Source organism: Trematomus bernacchii, unplaced genomic scaffold, assembly GCF_902827165.1.
Source record: "Trematomus bernacchii unplaced genomic scaffold, fTreBer1.1, whole genome shotgun sequence".
Classification (NCBI taxonomy): Eukaryota; Metazoa; Chordata; class Actinopteri; order Perciformes; family Nototheniidae; genus Trematomus; species Trematomus bernacchii.
Window position 1 is genome coordinate 104,220 of NW_022987519.1, and position 16,462 is coordinate 120,681.

The 16,462-nt window shown below is 41.1% G+C and overlaps 2 protein-coding genes and 2 gene segments (V, D, J or C); 3 read left to right on the plus strand and 1 right to left on the minus strand.

Annotated features, from left to right (window-relative positions):
* Window positions 1–3,192: 3,192 nt before the first annotated feature.
* On the minus strand, window positions 3,193–4,470 carry LOC117471814 (the record flags this gene model as incomplete). The annotated part of the segment is given in 2 exon segments: window positions 3,193–3,670; window positions 4,440–4,470. Coding segments are annotated over 2 exon segments (360 nt in total), but the record flags the coding sequence as incomplete, so codon positions are not given.
* A 990-nt stretch (window positions 4,471–5,460) lies between these two features.
* LOC117471772 lies at window positions 5,461–6,122 on the plus strand. The segment is given in 2 exon segments: window positions 5,461–5,677; window positions 5,785–6,122. Coding segments are annotated over 2 exon segments (414 nt in total).
* Window positions 6,123–7,805: 1,683 nt separating this feature from the next.
* On the plus strand, window positions 7,806–10,851 carry LOC117471721 (tubulin alpha-1B chain-like). The gene is made up of 4 exons (XM_034116919.1): window positions 7,806–7,896; window positions 8,819–9,047; window positions 9,146–9,294; window positions 9,810–10,851. Exons 1-4 carry the CDS (start codon window positions 7,894–7,896, stop codon window positions 10,785–10,787), a joined length of 1,359 nt encoding a protein of 452 aa, XP_033972810.1. The 5' UTR covers window positions 7,806–7,893; the 3' UTR covers window positions 10,788–10,851.
* Window positions 10,852–11,517: 666 nt separating this feature from the next.
* On the plus strand, window positions 11,518–12,773 carry LOC117471737. The gene is made up of 2 exons (XM_034116943.1): window positions 11,518–11,997; window positions 12,223–12,773. Exons 1-2 carry the CDS (start codon window positions 11,557–11,559, stop codon window positions 12,601–12,603), a joined length of 822 nt encoding a protein of 273 aa, XP_033972834.1. The 5' UTR covers window positions 11,518–11,556; the 3' UTR covers window positions 12,604–12,773.
* Window positions 12,774–16,462: the final 3,689 nt, after the last annotated feature.

The window sequence follows — 16,462 nt, forward strand, 5'->3', positions numbered from 1 at the left end:
GAAACTCCGTTCAAACATCAAAACGTTCAGCTTGGTCGGGAATCGACTGCTATTACTTTTATCATTCATAACTTTCATAATTCCAGAGATACATCCCATAATACATCACATTTTTAACCATTGAAGTCAATGGAGAAATTCTTCAGACTTCAACAAATCTTCATGCGACTTCAACTGCTAACTGTTCATTCATACTTTCACTCAGAAACCTCATTCCAACTTTAAAATGTTACACATCTTTCTGACATTATTCGTGTAACACAACTTTTAAATCTGATTCTTACTTTTAGAGATATTAAACATTGTTCAGACCTTGTTAAAGAGGTTTTCTTCAGATTTTAACATGAACTAGAGTGCGTGATGTCACAGCTAGAGGGTAAGATATCTTGAAATATGCCTTCATATTTTTTTTTAAAACTGCCATAATTCCCAAACCCTACATTCCTGAGACATCATTTTTCATGACAAACGTAGGAAAACATCTCGTAGCTTGAAAAATGACAAATAATTAACCAAAATAATTAAACAAAATGCCTCTTGAGGGCATGAAGTGACAAAAACGTTCAACATGTCTCCATTAAAGCCCATTGTAATTTCAGGCAGATATTTCCTCACAGCAGCAGCCGCACACCTTTAGTTAAACTGCCAAAAAGGCCACATTATTAACCCGAAAGTACACAAAAATTACACTTCAGATACTCAACTTCCTTGACATGCTTCACGTTTTGAAATTTCACAGATATCTGTTATCGTTCTTCCACAAAACGTTCACATGTAAGAGGTTAATCTGTCATTCAGAACAATGCAAACCTTTGATCTCTTCATAGCTCGTTAGCTCAACTATAAACACCTGTGTAATGGAACACGATGATGTCATCACTCCAACTGACAGCAGTCAGTTCTAACTCTTCATTTCATACACACACACTCTCTCTCTCTCTCTCTCTCTCTCTCTCTCTCTCTCTCTCTCTCTCTCTCTCTCTCTCTCTCTCTCTCTCTCACACCGGTCCATGCCTCAACAGCTCTACGCCAAATCTGAGATCTCACCATATGCCGTTTCCATGGAAACGCATCCCTCGCCATAAAACACGATGTTGTCGTGATACCTATGCAAATGATCCAAACACCACCAGACTTCAGATGACAGTTAACGGTCCAGCCCTCAACATGTCTATATACCATTAGTGAGTTTTCCTCAAAAGCTGTTGCCATGGCAACGCATCCCTTGCAATAAAACACGATATTGCTATAACTCCTATGAAAATTGTCAAAAAGTGCTAAAACTTCACATGTGTGCTAACAGTCCAGCCGTGAAGACATCTACGGGACAGTTTTGAGATTTCTTCAAATGCCGTTGCCATGGCGACAGACCACTCGCCATGAAACACGATGTCGCTGTAAGTCCAATCGACACGGTCCAATCGTCCCCCAATCTTCACTTGTATATCACCGGTCCATGCCTCAACAGCTCTACGCCAAATCTGAGATCTCACCATATGCCGTTTCCATCCCTCGTCATAAAACAAGATGTCGCTATAACTCCTGTGAAAATGTTCAAAAAGTGCTCAAACTTCACATGTGTGCTAACAGTCCAGCCGTGAAAACATCTACGGGACATGCCGTTGCCATGGCAACACAATGCCCGCCATGAAACACGGTTTTCTCATAACTTCAGTGAAAATGCTCCAATTGGCAAAGGTTTGGTAACACAGCCATCAACGCATCTAAGCGTATTATGGGATGTCATCAAATGCCGTTGGCATGGCGACAGATCATTCGCCATCAAGTTAGTTCAAAAGTTTGCATTTCAAATATTCTGCTGCTTTTCTAAGCCTTTTTACTTTCTTTTCTTCTCTCATCACACATTCAAGCCCCCAGTGTTCATGTATCATTTCAATCTAAATTATTCATTTTCTTCTTACACATTACATTTCAGCATAAAGCATTCCCACTAGCAATTTCTTCAGGAATTGCATTCTCTAGTTGTAAATGATATGCTCCCATATGTATATACAGTATAGTATAAGCCTATAAGCGATATATTTTTATTCATTTTACTTTTAATTGTTAACTCTTTTCCACTTTTTAAGTATTTGTATTTTAATGTTGAAAACACTGGTCCTGTAACAAAATGATTTCCCACATTGGGATTAATAAAGTATCTATCTATCTATCTATGTATCTTATTCAAATGTCATTGACATAAATGCACCAAGAGATCACAAAGGTCCAAAAAGGATTTGACTCCCCAGCAGTCGAGGAGGGAGAATGATTCGGCTCTGGCTGGACTTTCTGCTTCGTCTTTATCGTCCTCTCCACTGGTCTCAATGTTCTTCAGCGAGTCGAGGAAGCACCACATAAAGAGCTGAGTGCTTCCTGAATTCCCTCTGACAAGCTGCCATGCTTCCCTCCTCCTCTATCTCCACCAAAAGCATCTGAAAACTGAAATACTAGAGCTTTAGGAAGAAAGATCAGAGTCTCAAGCCTCTTCTCAGAGTAACACCGCTGTAAAGCATCTTCTGCACCAATGATCTTCCATTACATCCATCAAGATAATCAGGATGTACTGTTATATGTGACAAAGAAACATATGAGCCATTTCATTCTTATAAAAGGCTTCCACACAACTAAGGTGCTAAATAGGTCCTTGTTTTCATATAATATCAGTTTTGAATCAATCAGCAACAAATCGTTGAATTGATTGATTCTGCAAACAGACAGCAGAGACAGAGACTGTGGTACCCTCTCTCTGGTCTCAAGTTCTTTGGTGGAGCTTTACTGAGTCCATTAAATACTATTTAAGGTACATCTCAATTTAGATTCTTGTTATATAACTTTATGCAGATGATATCCTGCTTTTTATTTCTTATCCTGGATTTCTTATTCTAATTAAGAATTGTTGATTAAAGTAAGGGTTAACAACACACGGACATCACACGTGGATTTACTTAAACATCAGTGATAAAAGAGAGCTATGTGGTTTACCATTGAAATGTTGATACTATTGATATTGGTACAAATCTTGATTAACAAAAATAAAACTAGGAGGAATCCAGAAGTATATCCAAACCCTTAATATCATGAAAAAGTAATATGTGAAATATTGACTTGTTAATGTTGTGACTTTTGTGAATGAATGTGAATAAGGTTCCTTTTATATATAATATCTCAGAGAAAGGGAATCAAAACTCATTTTATAATACACACATTCATCTTTATTGTTTTAAAATGTTGAAACCATCGACACAAGCAGAAACAGGTTGATGTTGAAACATGTCCTGAGAGCCAGAGAGCAGACTGAGAGCAGTGTGAGAGAGAAAGCAGAGTCCCAGTGAGTCAGCTCAGGACTGGGAACACTGGTCTCTCCTCAGTGTCTCTGAGAGCGCAGTCTGGGAGCCCTGGGTGGCCTCACAGGTCACAGAGCCCACCTTCCTCCACTGGTCTGCAGAGAACCTCAGGGTGCTGCTCCAGCTGTAGTGGGCGTCCTTCTCCAGCACCCCGGGGCTCCTGCTCTCCTCCCAGCTGCTGCTGCTGCTGCTGCCGTCCACCTTCCAGGCCAGACTCCAGTCTGAGGGGAAGCCCTTGTTGGCCAGGCACATGAGCGTGGCCTTCCCCTGCTGCAGCTCTTCTGTGGAGGGGGCCAGCACCGTCAGGGTGGGACGGACATCACCTAGGAGACACCAATCAGATTAGAGGACAGGGAGCACACAGCTGTCAATCAACCAGCAGACACTGGGACACCTTTACTGTGAGAGCGCTTGTCCTTTAAGGAGTTTCTGTCAGATGTTGGTTCTGCTCCATCAGTCTCTCACTCACACATTGTTTCACTTCCCTTTAAGAAGCCTCTCATGCAAATCAGCACAGAGACACTTCCTACAGAGTCACCTGCAATATGTCAGACTAAATATTTGAAATAGTAGTTATCAAAATCATCCAAAACCTGAACTCTACAAACATTATTAAATTATTTAGTGGATAAATGAACAAATACAGGAAACGGAGCAATCAGCTGTGCTTAATGTGAATCTCAATCACTACCCAGTTTTACAAACTTTAAAATAATGTCTGAAAGAATTCAACACATTTTTTAATATCCATCGTTATCTTTACTCCGTTCATCTGTATTTAAAAACTGTATCTGTAATTTATTTGAGAACAGAGAGGAGAACAGAGATAGACAATTCAAAATAAGTTAATGAAAAATGATCAGTTTCATCATTTCACATTTGAAGCTGTTTAAATGACAGCATGTTGGGAATAAAGACATTTCAAGAAAAGCTGCTCTGACTTGGTCTCAATGATGAAGAGAAATAAAGACATGAATACTAATACTATCTAAACATTACAATTAAAATAATATAAATCTATCTCTCAAACACTCTAACACAGAATTTAAAACGTCTCTTAACATCATATTTAGTTTTTGTGCAGAAACTTACTTCCAACATCCAGTCTGGTTCCTCCACCAAAAGTCCACCACAGTGATACAAAGTCATTGAGCCGCCGTACAAAAAGCTCTCACTGTAGAGAGACACGGCTCTCTGACTTTGACTCACTGAACTAAACCTACCAGCCCTCGAGAAGCTACTTCACCATTAAAGGTGGAAATAATGAATTATTCTGTGTTCAAAGTTCCATAAAAACATTTAAAGGTCTTTTGCTGGAGTAAAGTTAGCCTCTTAGTTCAGAATATTTGATAAGTATGTATACAATGACATGAAGAGGTAACTGTTTATCCGTACGTTGAATAATAAGTACAACAAAAGAGAAATTGCTCTTATGAATTAACATTTGACTTACTTCCAACATCCAGTCTGGTTCCTCCACCGAACGTGTACCACAGTGATACAAAGTCATTGAGCCGCCGTACAAAAACCTCTCACTGTAGAGAGACACGGCTCTCTGACTTTGACACAAACAAACTCACCAAACACATCCACAGTTTACCCACTTGATATAATTACTGCTTCAAATGTTTGAAACAGATTCACACACTATGGAAAAGTATCTACTGTTTCTCTATTGAACCTTTTAAACATTTAAAACAAATATCTACTTATCTCTTCAGTTTTAATGAAGATTCTTCTTTTGAATACGAATTGTTCACAAAATATGTTTAGTTTCATGATTTTATCAACTTTTAAACATCAAAGTAATTGATTACTTAAATGAAACAATGAACGTCTAATAAAAGCTATACATGTTATTCTTCTGAATGTGCATCATTTCCATAAATACATGTTTGCTTTTCCATCAGGATCAATAATAAATCTCCATTTTGTTTTTCCTAGGTGGTATTGATTATTAGGAGTTATGAATTTGAGCTTTTTAATAAAATGAACTACAAGAAAATGTGTCCATTGAACTTAAAGCCTCATACAAGTGAGCGCTGACCCATTCCTGATCAATCCTCTGACAGAGAGATGGATCCATTGATAAACAGCATCATCAGAGTAATCCAGGTCCCTGTTGGAGTCAGAGCATTTCCATAGAGAGACACTTTGCATCAGCAGCACCATGCTCCAGTGCTCTGGGACACTTTATAGTCCTGAGAGTTGAGCACTGGATGACTGACAGCTGTCCTTCATGACAACAGAAGCCACAGAAATCCTCCTCATCAAGAACATGACTCTGATCTGCGTCCTCATCTGGACTCTCCTCTGCTGCTGCTTCACAGGTAAAGTCCAGAGAATCAAACTCCTCTCCTCTGTGAACATCCGTCCCTCTGAAATGAAGCGGACAAAACCATGACGCTGCTTTATGTCTTTGTCTCTGTATCCTCAGAGTCCAGAGGCCAGTACACAGTGACTCAGTCTGGAGCAGTGAGTTCTGCTCCGGGACGCTCCGTCTCCATCACATGTACGACCAGTCAGAAGGTTTATGGTGGGACATATTTAGCCTGGTACCAACAGAGAGATGGAGGAACTCCTAAACTGCTCATTCACACTACTAGCACTCGAGTATCAGGGATTTCAGACCGTTTTACAGGCAGTGGATCAAACTCTGACTTCACTCTGACCATCAGTGGAGTCCAGACTGATGATGCAGCAGTTTACTACTGTCAGAGTTGGCATTACCCCAACAGTCAAGAAGTGTTCACACAGTGAAAAAGCGTCGTACAAAAACCTCCCTCAGTCAGACTGAAGAGGAACTGAGCTGACTGCTGCAGCTGGAAGCTACACTTCACTGAGCACACACACACACACACACACACACACACACACACACACACACACACACGCACACACACACACACACACACACACACACACACACGCACACACACACACACACACACACACACACACACACACACACACACACACACACACACACACACACACACACACACACACACACACACACACATATATATCGGGGCAAAGCAGCACAGAACACTTAGGGGAACACATAGCACCTCCTTCTCCACACGGCTAAGCTGCCAATAAAAGCTGATACAGAGCAATATTTGGCAATTTGTTTGGCTTTTCTCTTTGACATTCCAGCAATTCTCAGACCAATCATGGTGTATTTATATACATGGCCAAGACTTCCGAATATGAGTATGCTATATCTACACTTGTACCCAAAGCTGGTTATTACATTACATGACATGTCACTTATTAGACGCTTTTATCCAAAGCGACTTACATACTCAATACTGTGGACAATCCCCACAGGAGCAATTTGGGGTGAAGTGTCTCAGGGACACAACGACATGCTGACTGCAGTGGGGTTTGAAATAAAAAATCCTTGTTTTGAAATAACTCTGTCCCCAACAGCAGCACAAACTAAAATAACTGGAGAAATGTTCAAGTCCACAGGAACCTCAAACGGTTTGGTCATCATTTATGTAAACAAGTATTTCCAAGGCACACTTTTATATGATCATTATAGTTATACAAAATAAGAGAATAACAGGTATGAAATAATTCCAACTCATACTATAGTAACACACAAATACAGTTTAAAAGGGGAGTGATTTGTAAAATATGCATAAAGAAACAGTAAATCTGTTTACAGTTCTGTTTCATATGGGTATTGGTGAGAGATGTATCCATAGATCTATAGTCCCTAATGTTGCTCTCAAAGTGCACCAGATTTATGCATTTAACTTCAACATTTAAAACAAATCTTCCCGGGGGAGCATGCCCCCGGACCCCCCTAGAGGAGGTGAGGACCCCCCTAGAGGATGTTAGGTCCAAGGTGTTTACATGCTTATTTATACAATATGTGTGCTTATGCTAACATCATAAGACAAAAGTTGGTTCCATGTTGTGTGAAGTGAGAACGCGCTAGAGTGAGGGGGGCCCCCAAGCCAAAGCTCGCTTAGGGCCCCCAAAAGACAAGGGCCAGCCCTGCCCACACCCCCTGTCAAATTGTCCCACCCACATTGAGGATGCTTCCTACGCCCATGCTTAATATATATATATTTATCGTAATTCAAATATGAACGTCAAAAGTCGGAATATGCCAATCTTTTTTTCTTATTATCTTATTTGCTAAACGTTCTTGTATAGTAATATGCATGTGTTGTATTATTCTACGACGACTATTTATTAATGTTCAGCAATAACCACGTTTTCCCAGTGGGACTGACGTTCTTAGGTGGGGTGATTCGCTTTGAACAGGAATTTTGTTAGCCAGTGTTCTTGTTTTCCATGTGCTCAATAAAGTTTATTTAAAAAAAATTCTAAAGAATTCAACCAATCAGAAGTGGACCCACTTGTCTTTTCATCCAATCAGATTCCGCAGCAATTGTGATAAATAGCCCCGCCTAGAAAAATACACCTGTTACTTCTTACCCTGGACTCATACATGCCCTGCCGTGAGAGATAACTTTGCCTTTTCCTCTTCTTTATCGAAGCCCTCTGTCTTCACATCTTCAGAAAAATGGTGAGTACGATAGTACAGGTTTTCTCCACGTAGAGGATGTGTGTTTAACCAAATGCAGCGCTCTGAATGTGTGTCATCATTGGTAAATTTAAGTGTAACTCGACGGCACAGTCAAGATGTTAAAGTGACGCATTTACAATCGGCGCGAATTGTTGGAAATAAATATACTTCCTGTCGCATTAGTGGCCAGGTTTAATGGTTCCATATTTAAAACATGATATGAACACAGATAAAACATTTTTTTCCGAATTTCAGTGAACCAGGGCGTTTTTACAACGTAGGCTACGTCTGAAATGATTACATCAAAATATTTTCTTTCATTACATAGACTGGGTCAAGTGGATTTTATTTATTGACGTGCTTTGCAAACGCATTTTTCCGGCTTAACCTGTAGTAATTATTGTATTACGAAAAACAAGATAAGGACTTTGTGTTCCAATTTGTACTTTATTTAGGTCGAATTAGATGATTATTATGTGTGTTTACGTTCTGGCCTGCCACGCCACTCGTCTCCTAAAGGGGTGTGGCAGTGGCGCAATCCGTGTGACACAGTTGCAGAAAATGTAAATGCGTAGTCTCCTCTCTTAACACTGGCCCACATTCACGTCCAATCGTGCCACCTGTCTGCCAACAACTGCGTCATTGTGCTTTCGGTCTTACACGTATAAACAGTATTTAGCCTCTTTTTTTTTGTTAATTATAACTGTCTTTCTGTTCAGATGACAAATGTGTGCGTCAGGTGACTTAAATCATGATATGATGTTTGGTTCTTATTAAAATAGCCTTTTTCTCTAGAGCAGTCCTCCCACATGTGATGATATGCCACTAGAATGTATGTATGTTACACTGTTTTTGCACAAGAATCAGCCAACTAGGCTTCCTTTTTTATGATAGTTTCTTTAACCTTTTTTCCCTTTTACAGCGCGAGTGCCTCTCAATCCACGTTGGTCAGGCTGGTGTGCAGATTGGCAATTCCTGCTGGGAGCTTTACTGCCTGGAACATGGGATCCAGCCGGACGGCAGGAAGCCTGGTGACCAGAACATCTCAGGAGGAGGAGGGGACGATTCCTTAAGCACCTTCTTCATGGAGACTGGAGCTGGAAAGCACGTCCCCAGAGCAGTGTTTGTTGACCTGGAGCCCACTGTCATCGGTACATTCTCATTCATTATAAATGATAAAAGTATCATAAATTCCTTTTCCCCCTCTGTCATTCAAAACCTTCAATAATCTAATGCTCATTACCCTTAGATGAGGTGCGCAAGGGGACTTACCGCCAGCTGTTCCACCCTGAGCAGCTGATCACTGGCAAGGAGGATGCTGCCAACAACTACGCCCGAGGACACTACACCATCGGCAAGGAGGTCATCGACCTGGTGATGGACAGAATCCGAAAGCTGGTCAGTACATTTAGAACAGAAGTCCATTTTTCTGAAGAGTATTAAATGGAAATGAATCAGTTTATTGCTAAGTAGGTTTTCACATACAAGGAGTATGCAATCATATTGTGGTGAATGGCAAAAATAAGTATTGCAAAAGCTAAGTGTCATAACTAATAATAAATATGTGAAGTATATGTTTTAAAATGTAGAGCTGTACAGTGTTTTAAACAAACACAAGACATAACAATCTGGTATCACTCTTTCAAAGTGAGCATATTTCCCTGATTCTGGCCCACTTGCATCGGCTTCCTCCACCCTGCAGAATTCAGTTTAAGATCCTCCTGATCGCATTCAAAGCCCTCCATGGTATGGCACCCTCTTATCTCTGATCTGTTTTCATTGAATCTATATGTTTACATGCTGTGCACTAATACGCTTTTTTATCATTAGCTGTGAACCCTTGGCACTGCTGTCTTTGTATTATATAAATACGTTTATTAATATTATTTCATGATTTTCTCTCTTTCTTTCAGTCCGACCAGTGCACCGGTCTTCAGGGTTTCCTGGTGTTCCACAGCTTCGGAGGGGGCACCGGCTCTGGTTTCACCTCCCTGCTGATGGAGCGTCTGTCCGTCGACTACGGCAAGAAGTCCAAACTGGAGTTCTCCGTCTACCCGGCTCCCCAGGTGTCCACCGCTGTGGTGGAGCCCTACAACGCCATCCTCACCACCCACACCACCCTGGAGCACTCTGACTGTGCCTTCATGGTTGATAATGAGGCCATTTATGATATCTGCTGTAAAAAGCTGGATATCGAGCGTCCCTCTTACACAAACCTGAACAGGTTAATGAGTCAAATTGTGTCCTCCATCACTGCCTCCCTTCGTTTTGATGGTGCCCTCAATGTTGATCTGACAGAGTTCCAGACCAACTTGGTGCCCTACCCCCGTATCCACTTCCCTCTGGCCACCTATGCCCCTGTTATTTCTGCAGAGAAAGCTTACCATGAGCAGCTCTCGGTGGCAGAAATCACTAATTCCTGCTTCGAGCCAGCCAATCAGTTGGTGAAATGCGACCCACGCCACGGTAAATACATGGCCTGCTGCCTTTTGTATCGTGGTGATGTCGTTCCCAAAGATGTGAACGCTGCCATTGCCACCATCAAAAGCAAGCGCTCCATCCAGTTTGTGGACTGGTGCCCCACTGGTTTCAAGGTGGGCATCAACTACCAGCCGCCCACTGTAGTTCCTGGTGGAGACCTGGCCAAGGTCCAGAGGGCTGTGTGCATGCTGAGCAACACCACTGCTATTGCAGAGGCCTGGGCTCGGCTGGACCACAAGTTTGATCTGATGTACGCTAAGCGTGCCTTTGTGCACTGGTATGTGGGTGAGGGTATGGAGGAGGGAGAGTTCTCTGAGGCCAGAGAGGACATGGCCGCTCTGGAGAAAGATTACGAGGAGGTTGGAGCTGATAGCCTGGAAGATGAGGATGAGGAAGGAGAGGAGTATTAGAAAGCTTTATTGATCTGTTTTATTAATGTCAAGAAAATAAAGTTGTTCATTGACTGAACCTGAACCTATGCTTTCCTCTCGTCTATAAATACACTGTTAAACATGACCTATCTGCCTAGATGGGTTGTATGTATTCACTTGCTCAGTTCAATCAAACATGTTTTCACACGGAGATGCTATTGCTCAATTCAGTCACTTGGAGGCAGTGGTGTTTAACATGTATATATCTGTTCTCTGAACACACCAGGCATGGCAATCTAGTTAAATGCTAGATTAATCACTACATTATTTCTCAACATCAGATGATTCAAGAGTACCATTTGCATATCTTACATTGACTTATTTAAGATTGGATTTGTGCTTTACGTGACAAGAACAGAGTCCTAACCCCGGCCTGATCTCAAATAGGGTGTGGTATCCACTCTGGCCCAAGGGAGGGATAGTAGTGAGGCGGGGGGGTGGGGCTCTCATGCTGGCAGACAGGTGGTGTTTAAGAAGACTAAGGCCCCACTCACACGAGGCCGTTTGCGTTTTATGCACAGTATTCGTATTCAAAAAAGTCTTCCGTTCACATGCATTAGTTTCATTTAACGTGTCTGTTCAAACGAGGCCGCTGGAAACTCTGTAGTACATATGCTGGGACTGTAAGTGGCGCTGTACTTCCACACGAGACCGCTCGAAAGCTGTAGTACATATGGCGGGACTGTAAGTGGCGCTGTAACTTCCGCCACAAAATACACCAAAAGCAGCGAGTAAGATCCCCCCCCGGATGTGTGTGAGGCACAAACAAAACAAACAAACGAAGATGGCTGTTATTCGCGCAAGAAAGGAGCTATTTTCGTGGTCCGACGACGAGGTGGAACTTCTTTTAAGTGTAACACTTGAGTATAAGACGACAAAAATACAGGATAATGTAGACTGGGAGTCCTGCAAGCCTAAATATACGGAGATAGCCGACTTATTTCAGGCGCAATATCCGAGGACCCCGACTGAAAAAGATTTCCCTCACGAGAAGAACACAATTTCACAGGGCCAGCTTACAGCGAAACTAAAACAGGTACAAGGGGACTTGTTCGACATGGAAGAGTCGTCGCCCGGACCAAGTTCATCCCCGAGTTTGGAGCATTCCACGGATTTGCCAGAGTCGAGTAGATCCAACGGAACTCTGCCAACTGCTGCGGTTGTGAGTCATCGCAGGGATCTGCTCCAGGTATGTTCATGATTTCAATCTTAAAGGGCTTGCTATATACTATGATGCAGTACCTTCCACTGAAAAACTGAACCGGTTTAAGCTTGGTAAAATTAGAAAGTATTTAGAGCTGTTTTATTTGTAAAATGTATTGAGAGCTATTTCACAACATGCCTTTTGTGTTCTGTTATCTGGTGGCTATGGTCCTATTGTGTATTAATTCAAACTTTCTCTGGTTTATTATAGGCACGGCTGGACGGCCACAGAAGTGACCGCATGAAGAGGAAGCTTCCAGCTGAACATGCGGTGCAGGAAGAGCTGCGATTAAAAAGCCGGATGTTGGACTTAATGGAGGAAGCAACCAGCCGCAGCGCAGCCAGCATGGATCGTATGAACAACACCATGGACAACATTAATGTGACTGTACAGAATGGCCTTTCCCTGATGAGCCAGTTCATGCAAGTTCATACTAACAACAGTGGATATGGACACTTCCAGGTGCCCTCATACCCACCCCGAAGGCCACACACGGCCACACCAAGATTAAACCCCTCTGTACCACACACCCCACAGCAACAATCTCCTCCATATTCATTCAGGCGGTCACTGGATGAGGAGGAGCAGTAAAGCAGTGAGCTTCTTTTTTTTTCACAGCACTTTTTGGTCAAAGGAAGTCTGTAAACATTTTTATTTTTAACTCCACCAGACTTTGTACAAATGGAGAATCACTTTTTTTTTAAGCCTTTTTTTTTTAGCTAGCAAAGGTATTTTTTTCCCTTTTACTGTGTACACATTTATAAATAATGTTATTAATAAAAAACCTTATTAAAATAAAAGAACAGTCTTGTCTTTCATGTAAGGGTCAATGTACTCCGCAAGCACTCTCCTCACTCTCTTTCCTTCTCCCTCATTACAGTCAGTGAGATATCTATATCAGTGTGTGGGAGGCTGCAAGTCCTTTTCACCTTGTAAACCTAATTTTGACTAAATACACCACATTTATGAAAAGTAACCCCCCCCCTAGTGTCAAATATCTGAACTGTGATATGTCACATTGGGCCTTAATGGTAAAGCCCAAACTATTGTTAGGCATATATTATAGTCTCAGATATATAAAAAACATGTCTATGAAGTGTTTTGCTCAAAATACCAAAAAAATTACCCATTATAGCCTCATTCCCTTCTATTTCATCTCTGGAATCAATATGATCAGTATTATGCATTTCACAAAGAAAGTTTGCATTATGATTTTTATGAATTGTATAAATTCAACTTTGATTCAACATTTGCTTATATTACTTTTACTGAAAATCCTCAAATATTGGTTAAAATACTATTTAGAGAAGGGAAGGTAACACAATCTTAACAGGTTAATATAATAGTTTTTTACTACAGTGTATGTACTATGTTTCGCTAGTGGCCAATACAGTCTGAAAATACCATATAAAAATGTACGGTTCTTTTACTATATGTGTAAATAAATACGGTACAAAATATATATGGACAACCTGACTCGGTAGAATGGGCCATATAACTTCATTCATGAGGATGATGACATTTGTTGCACATTAAGTTGAAAGAAAGTCTGGAAGTGGTTGCAGCCAATTTTATTGTTAGTTTCACACTTTTGACATTGGAGAATCACATAGTTATTTGCTTAGTTTCACACATGTGACATGCATTAAAAAGTACTAAAAACAGTTAGGATATAATACAAAAAATCCTGTAACAGTCCTCAGATTTAGCAGCCAGGTACATATACCTAGCCAGGTATATGAATATTGTACAGCAGCCTGTCGCTGAAGGAGCTGCACAGTGAGGACAGGGAATGTAACAAAGAATGTTTATCACATCTTAATAAACACCTTTAAAAAAAATGTACAGTCTATGTACATACATGGTATGGCCTCCTCTTCGTCCACAATCTGTTTTTTCAGAGCAGGGATCTTTCCAGTTTTTAAGTACATGTTTAGCTTTGAATTAGCAAAGACCCGTGCATCATGCACACTCCCAGGCCACTTTACCACGACATCCATGAATCGGTACCTGTAATCACAGACAGCCTGTACATTAAAGGAATATTTTCCTTTCCTGTTGATGTAACTAGTGGAGTCGTTAGATGGCTGCTTGATTTCGATGTGGGTTCCGTCCACTGCTCCTAAACATTGTGGCATGCCATGTGTACAATGGAACCCCTCAACCAGATCCGCGGTCTCGGGCTCAGTAAAAGGCAGCTTGATGTATTTTGGACCCAGGTGGATGGTGATCGCTCTGCATGTCTCCCTAATAATGAGGGACAAAGACGGGCGGGAAACTCCGAAGGCGGTAGCAGTCTTCCGTAGCCTTCCCTCGTCGCTCAGGTAATAAAGAACCGCAGCAACCCTTTTCAGTGGATCAATTGGCGCCCTCATGTTTGTAGTTTTCTTCTCGATATATGGGCGCAGTTCTTCAGTCAGGGCAACGACAGAGGCTTTGGACATGCGGAAGTTCTCCCTCCATTCATCGTCCACGACAACGCCATTGACAAAATTGTCCCACCAACTGCTAGTTCTGCCCGGTCTTACCCAAAACTTTCTCCTGGTCGCCCTTCTGGTTGTTCTCCGCGGTGGATTTAGCCACATGTCGTGTATGTGGTTCTTCATGTCCACTAGTTGCTTGTGGTTGTCGTAGAAGCACCGTAGTTGTAGCACTAACATATTAATCATGGTCAGTAGCGTCTGGAGCACAACAGCAACCCTGTGATCCGCCATTCTTGTTGTTGTTGTTGTAGAAACAAATCAGCAATGAGGCGGGGGAGAGGTGCGAAGAGGCGGGGCTGTCGTTATTTTTTCAGGCAATATTCGTATAGAGGCGATTAAACGGACTCGGTTGACCCCCCAGAGCGTTTCGTTTGCAAATCTATCCACCTTGGGACCCGTTATCGTTTGTGTGGTCAGTTTCTATCGGCCTCGTCTAAATAATAGGGCTATACGCACGCGAAACTATGCAGATACAAGCCGTTTTATCCTCGTCTAAACGGCGCCTTAGTTCTGCTGTTCCCAGACTGGAACATGAATGAAACTGAAAGCAATACATTAGGAACCATGTAAAGCCAACATTGAAAAAGGCTAAATAGTGTTGTAAGGACATTAGTGTTTTCACAGGTGTTGTAAACGTTTTTTTTATTTTCAGTTCTGTAATCATTCACCATGTTCGGTTACAAATAAATGCTTTTTCTTGACATTAAGCAGATATTTAATGTCATTAAAACGGAAACAAAATGGATTCTACAATACACTGACCTAAATGAATACTTTCCTATTGCACTTTCAATTGCCTCTTTTGTAGTTGATGGATTTTCAAATGGCTTCAAATGTTTGAAACAGATTCACACACTATGGAAAAGTATCTACTGTTTCTCTATTGAACCTTTTAAACATTTAAAACAAATATCTACTTATCTCTTCAGTTTTAATGAAGATTCTTCTTTTGAATATGAATTGTTCACAAAATATGTTTAGTTTCATGAAATATATAAAATATATTTTAAGATCAAGTTTAATCATCTGATTCGTCTGTACATTGCTGTTTTAGTCTGTGTTCTTCTAATTAGTGTGTACAGTGTGTGCCTATTGAGCTTTATATATACAGTCTATGCTATTGAGCTGTTTAGAGCCATGTGGGACAAAACCTGATCATGCCCCTCCCTCTCACTGTCTAACTGAACGGTGACTGTAAAAACTACACTGTGCATGCTCAGAGTATTTTCCTATTTAATGTGTGTGGCAAAAAAATAATGACCATAGGGGCACTGAGCTGCCATCCCCACCATACGTCATCTCACATAATTCAGAGCTGATTGGCTGTAAGTACGTGTGCCGCGAAAAGTGTGGTGTGTGTGTGAAGAGGAGACGAGAGAGCTGCAGTGACGCGTCCTAAAACCCGGAAGTAAGCTGCGCATGGCTTCCCTCGACAAAAAAGAAATGAGATTTCTCCATAGGATTTTAGAAAATAGCTCGAAATAAGATCTGTGGGAAACGTACCTGTTAGATAAATGCACGTTTTGTTCAGCCGGATAATATCCACATGTCTACCCTACTTTTATAATTTTTGAATAGACATTTTTGTCCAGAAGGATAGGCAAATGGAATTCATCTTCAAGTCAAGGTAAGACCGCAATTTTATTGAAAATGGGATCTTACTAAGAGAGAACAATTCAATATTTAAATGATAAAATTACATTTTTTGGGTATCCTTTTGTTCAACTGTCTGTTTAAAATTAATCGAAGCATCAGACAAAAAAAGCTTTTGAAAATAATATTATATTTTGGTTTAGGTCAAAATATAATATTTGTAAACCTGAAGAGTCAGTGCCAGTGCCTCAGCAGCCATGAACCTCACTGCACGTCACTGCAGAAGCTTATAGACATCTAAGTTTTTTGTGCCCTACCACTTTTGTACATATAAAAACGCCACTGAGAATAAGGCATTAATAAGTGTTTTATAA